Source organism: Cibotium barometz, chromosome 13 (assembly GCF_041138505.1).
Source record: "Cibotium barometz isolate CiBa-2024 chromosome 13, ASM4113850v1, whole genome shotgun sequence".
NCBI classification, from domain to species: Eukaryota; Viridiplantae; Streptophyta; class Polypodiopsida; order Cyatheales; family Cibotiaceae; genus Cibotium; species Cibotium barometz.
In genome coordinates this window covers 5679396-5688697 of record NC_141058.1, presented here as the reverse complement: position 1 = coordinate 5688697, position 9302 = coordinate 5679396, and the positions used below count along the sequence as shown (strand labels likewise).

General features: G+C 46.8%; 1 protein-coding gene across 1 annotated transcript; it reads left to right on the top strand.

Moving 5' to 3' along the window:
• The first annotated feature begins 1848 nt into the window (after nucleotides 1–1848).
• LOC147632305 (uncharacterized) lies at nucleotides 1849–4572 on the top strand. The gene is made up of 3 exons (XM_086807122.1): nucleotides 1849–3407; nucleotides 3699–3767; nucleotides 3869–4572. Exons 1-3 carry the CDS (start codon nucleotides 2235–2237, stop codon nucleotides 4541–4543), a joined length of 1917 nt encoding a protein of 638 aa, XP_086663248.1. The 5' UTR covers nucleotides 1849–2234; the 3' UTR covers nucleotides 4544–4572.
• The last annotated feature ends 4730 nt before the right edge of the window (nucleotides 4573–9302 follow it).

Sequence of the window (9302 nt, the reverse complement as noted above, 5' to 3'; positions counted from 1 at the left end):
TGTTGTGAGAATCATCTCACCAACACCCTGAATTGAATAAGAAGAATTGTTTGCACATGTCACTCTCGATGCCTTCAGGGGTAGCCATAAGCTTCTTAAATAAATCCCTCCGTGAGGTAATGTGTGTAGAAGCACCATTGTCAAAGTACCATGTGTCATGTCTTTCATTGTGACACCACTGAGAGACATATGCTCCAATGATGCATCATAACTGTAAGTAAGAAAAGTCCACTCATCTTGCACAAGATTTACAGATGCATCATCTTTCCTTGCAGGTGATGAAGAAGAATCTATAGCCATGTCGCTTTCCTTTTTCTTCTCCTTTGCAAGCCTCTTTCTACACTCATTCAAGTAATGACATGGCTTCTTGCAGTAGTGACATTTGCCCTTTTTCTTGGGCTTGCCTGAATCATTTTTAGCCTTTTGTGAAGGCTGTCCTGAATTAGCCTTTGGCTGAAAACTGTGTTTGGCTTTTCCCTTGCCCTTATCTTAACACTACAGATTTGTTCTTTCGATTTTGCGCATGTAGTAACAAACCAACCAACTCTCCAAACAAGATTGGTTTTGTGTTTCCCCGCGTAGATAGAGTGAGCAATGTGTGGAAGAGTTCAAGTAGGTTTTTGGCAAAGATGATAGTGTCATATAAACACACTCGTTTTCGGAAATGACCTCATCAATATTGAGCAGCTGCTTCCGAAGATCCTGGATCTTCGTAAGATGATCATGTAAGATGATCAACCATACTATCACCTTCATTCATGTCCAAGTTAACGGGCATCAGATGTTGGGGCATCTTAGGTAACAGGCAGGAGCTTCGGAGACGGCAGGCACGCCGATGGCCGACGAGAGCAACTAGGCACTTGGTGGAGTCGGATGGCACAAAGACGGTTGGGGATGGTGAGAATGACAGTGAGGGCTGCCGGACGGAATCGATACAGCGACGAAAAGAAGACCCAAAATTTTTGCAAAATGTGGGCTGTGCCACGTAAGCCACAAGCGTCGTGGAGGTTAGTCGACCGCCCCCTCACTGTGGTGTGAGCTCAGCTTGTGGGCTGGGCGGTGGTGGAGGCCTCCCCACTAGCGTTGCCCCCTTTGGAGGTTGAAATGGGTAGTGGAGGCGAGGACAGCAGGCCGACGGGCGACGCTGGAGGGTAGTCGAAAATCGGGGCGATGGTCGGAATGGGCAGCGAGATGGATGGACTGTGTAAGACAAAAAGTTAGAGTCGATGACGACGGAAGGTCTCTGGAAGCCGGGCGTAGGGAACTGCACGACTGTAACCCAGTTATGATACCACTGTCAGGTTAGGGTTGCACAGAAAATAGAGACACAAAGAGAAACACTAGAGCAAGCACACTCAAGAGTGAGATGAGATGGTGATTGATGCTCACACAAAGAAGATGGGATACAATGTGTGGAGTAAGTAAGTTGACTCCACAATATCAAAATACAAATAAGTGTGGTGTCCACACCTAATATCCAAGGGAAAAAACCCAAAGGAAGAAAAGTGCCCTTGGTTAGCCCATGTTCACATGTGGCACTACTCATAGCATATGTGGCATAACTCATAGCATATATGCCAATAATTAATGCTTAGAAAAGTCAATGAGATGATGACCCTCCTTGCCCTTTCTATTTGCATGCATTCACCCATATCCTTTCTATCTAAAGTCTCACAATTCTCTATAAAAAGCCTCAAAGGGCTCATTCTAGAGTAGAGATAGAGAGAGAGGAGGAGGAGAGGGACTAATTTCCAAGGATGTATTAATTAAATGCCATGTAGCATTCAATTAATGCATATCAAAAAGCATTTCATTAATACATATCAAAAAAGTTGTGTGAATATATGCAATCATCCAAGGTGAAATCACCTTTCTATGAGGTAAGGTATCCGTGAACTTTTCAAAGAACCATTCGACTCATCATCCAAGCGAGAAGAGCGAAGCTGCAAAAACGTTGGCAGATCGACAATTATTTGCTGCTGTAGATTCACCCGTCTGTTTAGAGGACAACTCGCTGTGGAAACTTACAGGCCGCGTGGGGTTAAGGCGAGTGGACTGGAACAGGAGACAGGTAGCATTTTGCGAAAAACACCTCACTGACTAGCTGCCTGTACGGCATCGAGAAGCAATCCGTACGTCCTTCATTGCCCTTCCGTACCGGCTTTCTCATTCAGCTGGCCAATTGTAAATAAGATCTGCCCTCACAGAGGTCTTTCGTTGTATGGGCTTGGAGAATGCCAAGAAATGATGAGTTGCACAACAAATCGCCTAGAGCCATGGATGACTCCACATTATTGTCATCTTCATCACCACCACCATTGCTAGGTCTTGGCCTGCGTTCTTTCCATGGAGTTGAAGATCATTTCACGCTGGGCAACCATCGCCTGCTTAAGAAATCACGCTCAATCTCTGCCTCCAATGCGAGGAATGACTCGGCCATGCCACGCTTTCCAGGACCTCTGCTTCCCACTGTAAGAAGGCTCAACAGCTCCCCTGCCTCATCGAAGCCAGTGACAAGAGAGATCGGAGATGGAGATGCTGAACCACTTGCAGCTGATACAAAGACCGAACCCATCCATTCTGCTATCGAGATGTCCTTGTCTTACAACTCGGACCAGAGCTATCACAATATCGGCGAAGCTGATGCTTCTGTCCCGAAGATGAGTTTAGCTAGCGCTAGCTCTAGACATGGGAACAGAGAAGATTTAGAGCCGAGGACTCCGGACAATGCCACAGCCTTGATAGATGTTGAAGAGCGTGCTACCCTGTGGGCTAATTCTTCAAACCGTTACCCAGAGCCCTCCAATTTTAGTGCATCAACTGGAGCATGGAAATACAGGGCCAGAATGGAAACCGATGGAAATGATTTCTCACTCACGCCACCTGCCAAGTCTCAAAGAACAACTGCAGATCGCAATTTTAGATCGGATCGTTCCAAGAGTGATCAATTCATGGGTAGTTCCCTGCAGGGTCTGAGAGCTGTACAGGAATTCCATGCACACACATCTCAACGGGAAGCCTTTGTCAATGGGCATTTCTCCGACCAGCATGTGGAGGGTTACTTTCAGCCTCTTAGTAGGCCTCAAGTTGCAGCTGCCACAAAGCCTCCTCAACACCCATCTCCGACCTCAAAACAGTCTGTGGAGAAAGCAGGTTCGAAGTTTCTTGATACTGGGTCACCAATCAGTTCGAGACGGAGAAGAATACCAGAGAGTTCGAGCTCAAGGCAGACATCCGATGCATGGTTGAGTGAGATTAGACGGCCGATGAAAACCTGTACAAGTTCTACACAAGGGAGTGGCTTGGCATTGCCTCTTTCCAATCCTAAGCCTTCCAAACTAGCATCCTTTGTTCGATGGCCCTTTGGACAAAACAAATCAGTTTTCGACTATGTGGTCCTTCTCTTGGTACCTTGTTAAATATTGCTTTCTTATTAGGGCATTTGAAAACCTCAAAAGGCTTCAATTGTGTGTGATTTGTGTGTAGACTCTCATGGAATTATGATCACACTATAGTTTATGTTAAGTCTGGGTGCTAACAGGAACTTTCCATTGTGTTTGCATGAGAATAGCAGCCAAGTTTTATCTGCTTTTAAAGAATTTGGTTCTCTTTTTCATTTAAATTTGTACACATGAAATGTCAAGAGGTATTTCCTGCAAGGCTGTAATACATTTTTCCCCCCCTATGCTTTATGGCAGCTTGTGATAATTTGCACATCATCCGTGCTATATTCTGTGGCTGAGCATCAGCAGTTTGTGCTTCTAGAGGTAGGAAATTGGCATCCTATTTTTGTTGTGCAGCTATCCTCGTTCAAGTTTTCTGGGAGGTTGTTTTATTAAAACCAGAGAGCTGGTGTCTTGGCTTGCAGAGAGAGAATGCCAGGCTTAAAGAGTACATTGTTGCTATTTGCCAAAGGTTTGAAAGTGTGGAGAGCTACTTGGAGTCAACCAAAAAAACAACAGATTTTGAGGAAGTCTCTCCTAGCAGGATAGCGTGGAAGTTATCATTTGTCAGTGTTTTGGTTCTATTGCTGTGTGGGTCTTCTGTAACAAGGTATTGTCTAGTCATCCCATACTTGACAAGAAAGCTGCGTGATAAGAGTCCAGAAGAAGAAGTTCCCATCAGCAAGCGTGTAGCGTATCTCGTGGATGTGCTGTTCTCAAACCATCCGCATGCGAAGGCAGTGGCTCTCCTGTTGGCTACTTTACTGCTGATTGGTTTCGGGGGCATCTCACTCTATGCCGTTGGTGATGAGAGCTTAAGTGGTGCTCTATGGCGCTCCTGGACTTATGTTGCAGATTCAGGAAATCATGCAGACAGTGCCGGACTAGGGCCACGTGTAGTCTCTGTAAGCATCAGCATTGGAGGCATGTTGATTTTTGCTCTCATGCTTGGACTGGTCTCAGATGCTATATCTGAGAAGGTTGATTCTCTACGAAAGGGTAAGAGTGAAGTGATTGAAAGCAGTCACACTCTTATCCTAGGCTGGAGTGACAAGTTGGTAAGCATCTATACTACTTTGACTTGCATCAGCAGCTTCTAGCTAATCTTTCTGTAGGATCACTTTGTTCTGTGAAGAGTCTTAATGTTTTTGTTCTATATTTGCACACGTGTGCACCTGTGCACACTTGTGCATGTATTCCCACATCCAAGTCGTCATATTGCTATTTCCAATCTATGAGGTGCTCTTTTGCTATGTTACCGCAAGAACTATGCATTGAACCTCTTGAACACTAGGAAATACTTAATGAAGTAGCTTATGTATGGGTATTGACGTAAAGATGAGTGATGCTCTATGACACACAGTGATAATCTACCTATCTTATAAATTATTCATGGTTCTATAATTAATCCCCCCCTCCAAAAAAAGCTCCATATATTAGTAGAAAAACAGAACGCCTACTTGAGAGCGGACTACAACCCTCTAATCAGGTAGAATGTACAAAATAGAAAAAGAGGGGGAGGCTCCCTCCATGGCTGGCTGCTCTTGGAGGGAGGCTGCAACGGGGGGAGGAGGGAAAGCCACAGCTGTAATGTCACTTGATGCCTTTGTCCCCTCAGGTCATGGTTCTATATAACTTATTATAAAGGCTCTGGAAATCTTATCCTTCAATTTTCCTCTCTTATTGACCTTGATAAGAAGTAGTTTATAAGATTGTGTAATGTTATTTCTGCAGTTTTATGAAAATATATCATTGACTTTTGAAGCATGTGGAATTACTGCAAAGTCTCAATGTTTTGAAGTGATGAACTTCTTTTTGCCTTAGTTATGATAATTTATGGCTTTGTTTTTGTTGTGATCTTTTAGAGGTAAATCATGGACTTCTTTGAGCTTATGGTGTGACACACCTCTCTTTTAGTCCAGTTTGCACTTCACAAACATGACTGTGGGCAGGGCCCATGCTTGTTGGCAAGAGCAAGCTTGGGAAGACGGTCAGGGCTTGCTCTAATCTGGGCTGGTTGAACCGTCAAGCTTGTGAATGTGATCTGCAGTGAAAATGTGCCTTTGTTTTGCTTCTGCATTGTGCAAATTTATTATGGTATCAAACGACTAGGTCCCTGGTGCCCACTTCTGTGTTTTGCTCCCTCTTTTGCATTTTTTGGCGGACAGTGCTGTGTTTTTTCTACAGTGGCTGTGTTCTCTTCTCCTCCTCTCCCTTCTTGATCAGCGTTTTCATCTCCTATTGCTTCTGCCCTGCGTTTCCTCACAGAGTCCAGGTACAATCTGGAGGGGCTGTGTTGGTTGGTGATTGGTGGGTTGCGTTTTTCTGCTGAACCTGCGTTTTTGGCGGACAGTGCTGTGTTTTTTCTACAGTGGCTGTGTTCTCTTCTCCTCCTCTCCCTTCTTGATCAGCGTTTTCATCTCCTTTTGCTTCTGCCCTGCGTTTCCTCACAGAGTCCAGGTACAATCTGGAGGGGCTGTGTTGGTTGGTGATTGGTGGGTTGCGTTTTTCTGCTGAACCTGCGTTTTTTCTTCTATGCCTCTCCTTCAGCCGTGTCTTCTTCCTGGTGTCCTCCTGTCCCTTGCATTTTCTCCTGCTGGGTTTAAAGGTGCTGTGTTGGAGGTGCTGCGTTTTGCTTTCCTAGCCATTTGCAACAGCTTTTGCGAGGAGTGTGGGCTGTTTTATAGTCAGGTCAGCAACAGGAGGTGGTGTGTTTGCATATGGTGCAGCCAGATAAGTGGCTTCGACAAATCCTCTCCTCCCTCGGCTTCTTTCCCCTTCCGGAGGATGCTTTTTGGTGCATTTTGGTGGACTGTTTGCTGCTTTCCAGCCCCTTTCTCTCTCAGTTTTGAGAGGGGGTTGATTGATCCTTGTGACTTGTTCTGTTGGAGAAGTGCTGGAGATTGGTGGAGTGCCGAGATCTGTCAGAATACGCAGCGGAGATGATGACCAGATCTGGGAACACGAGCAAAACGCAATGCAGAAAGTAACAGCACAAGAGATAGAGAGGTAGAGGCGTGTAACTCTGCTCTATATACACAAAAGAATCCTGGAATGATACAAAACTGGCAAGGGGTGTGGGGCCATTTTATATGGCCCCAATGATGCAGTCGGGCCTGTAGAAAGGCAGCCGACAGGACAAAAAGCTCCACGACTTGCTGATGTGTACAGTCGGCCAGCAGCAGGGGTGTTGGCCAGCGTCTGTGAAGTCCATGACTCATGCAAATCAGTCGGCCAGCTCCAATATGTACACTGATGCAGTCGGCCAACAACAGGGTCCTCCTGCCACCATAGGGCAACCACCCAAGCCAAGAAAAATAGGAAAAAAATGGGGGAAAAATACGGAGAGTGGGGAAAAATGAGAAAACACCTAATAAGGGCGGGCACACCCACAACAAAGGCCCTGGTGTATATGTATAGACAGGAGATGACTTCTAACACCCCCTCTCAGCTCCTAGCTGTGAAACCAACCACAGGGAGCTGGGGTGCCGCTTGAGCAAATTCTGAGATAGCGACTTCGTGAGTGAAGAGGTCCACCGTACTGTCCTCCGTCGAACAGAACTCTAGCAAGATGTCTTCAGCAACGATCTGTTTATGAACAAAGTGCCTCTGGATGACCATGGGTTCCTCCAGTGGAAGCCCAATCCTGCAATGCAACCTCTGCATCCTCACCACCTCGCAAGCAGCTTCACAAGCAGCCCGGTACTCTGCCTCTGTTGTCGACAAGGCAAAAGATGACTGCCTCTTACTGCTCCGTAAAACTGCTCTTGGGCGTGAAGTAGATCTCCTCGTGTCCGGATCTCCTCCCCAAACTGAGTCACTCCAACCGTGGAGTTGACTCCATCAATCAACCCCCCTCCTGTGTACAAGAGTCCATGATCCTTCGCATGCCGCAGAAACCACAGGAAACGCAATCCTGCCTCCCAAAGAGTCATCTGCAACCATGAGCTCAACTGCCTCATCAGGAAGCTCCCGTCCAATCTGATATCCATCAACCAGATCAATGAACCATTCTACTTCTGAGTCAAAGAGACATCACACTGCTCACAAGGATCAACACCTGTTACGGTGCAAAACCAAGTCCTGGAAACCTGCTGAAGACCACGCAATGCTTTCTGTGAAACCTGTCAACCACCCCCTCTGAATCCGGAACCACAAAGCCTGGAGTATGCACCTCCTTCTGCAAATAATCAACTGCCACCTGCCTGGCTTTCTCAAAGGTCCCCGTGGAAAGAACATCCTCAACTACAAGAGGTTCTTTGTCCCGAATACTACGAGACATCAGAGCATAAGTTACCTGTTCAGTTTCCTCTGACTGACGAACACAAGAACCACCAACATCAATACTGGAAAGTTCCTGCCAACTGCTACCATCTACTGGCAAGCTATCCACCATCTGGTCCCGGAAAGCCTGCACTTGCAGCGTATCCACACTTAAGTGGCCATTACCAGACTGCCACTCATCACAAACCTGAGGACCTGAGTGCTGAAAGCTTGTAAACTTCATTCTCCACTCTGCCTTCCCAAACCACCTGGCCTGTTGCTTTGTCTCGGAGAGCAACAAAATGCTCATCAAATTCCACTCGTACGCCAGTCTTGCAAACCTGATGCACTGACAACAGATGAAAACCAAGTGACGGAACATACAACACCTGGGAGGAATGCTTCCTCCCTCTGCCATCTGGAACTATCTCCATCCTGCCCTCACTGTGAATTGTGATAGTGGATGTATCCCCAGTAAGAATGTGACCAGAATACCTGCAGAGATCCTGTAAATCTAAACATGAAGGAGTCATGTGCCTGGAAGCACCATTGTCTAGAATCCACTCCCGAGTATCCGTTGCGGAGAATCCTCCAACCTCCTCCCTGCCTGAAGAAAATGAAACATTGGTGTCCATCACCTCAAGGTGCACAAAAGCCGGAGTCTTCATGATTGCTGCTGAGGAATCTTCACCCTTCTCGGTCTTCCGCTTGGGACACTTTTCTCGCCACAATCATTACAGGTCCTCTCTGCCTTTAGTTTCTCGCGGTCAGTAACGAACTTCTTCTCAGAAGACTTCTCTGATGAAGCCTTCCCTTTGCCCGTGTTACGGCCTTTCGACCGTTGGCCAGTTAAGGCCTCCGAATCTCCACCCTGAGGAGGGTTCGTGAATCGTTCCTCCTGGTCCAAGACCATGGGCACAAGCTCCTTCCACGTGATGGTGCTGAGCCTGCCACTGGTAATCAAAGACGAGTAAAATGTTGAGTACTGAGAGGGCAAGTGTGACAGCAACGTTATGGCCATGTCCTCTGATGATATCTCCTTCCCAGTCTGAAGAACTTCTTGCTGAAGAGCGTGCAGCTTGTTAATATGCTCCCGCATCGTCGATGACTTTGCAAGGCTCATAACCCGCATCTGTACTTCCAAGGAAATCCTCTTCATGGGCGATACCCTGTTGTAAAGAGAAGCCAAATGCTGCCATATATGCCTCTGGCCAGCGTCATATGCTTTACATGATTGAATACCTGCGGTGTGCAGTTGAGAAAGATAAACGAACGGACCCTGGCGTTGACACGATCCCACATCTGTGCCTGTGCCTCCCGTTCCTTTCGGATCGACGGTAACTCCCCTTCCTCTACTTCTGGCCGTGGAACCCCAACAACGACGAAATCAGCGAGGTTGTAAGACTCCAGAACAGATTCCATCGTAACCTTCCATATGCCGTAGTTGGTCCCATCCAACTGACGGTCCACGGGGAACGTGGGGAGTGTCGGGATCTTCACATGCCTCTCGGCCATCTCAAACAGATCTGCCATTGTGGGGATGTACTCTGAAAAGGGTGGGTGGGTGGGAGCAAAGAAGAACTAACACCTGCAAGT

Coding starts and splice junctions, on each gene's coding strand:
- LOC147632305 (XM_086807122.1), top strand. CDS start 2,235: ATGCCAAGAAATGATGAGTTGCACAACAAATCGCCTAGAGCCATGGAT. Junction 3,408..3,698: donor ACTATGTGGTCCTTCTCTTG/GTACCTTGTTAA, acceptor GCTTTATGGCAG/CTTGTGATAATTTGCACATC. Junction 3,768..3,868: donor AGCAGTTTGTGCTTCTAGAG/GTAGGAAATTGG, acceptor CTTGGCTTGCAG/AGAGAGAATGCCAGGCTTAA.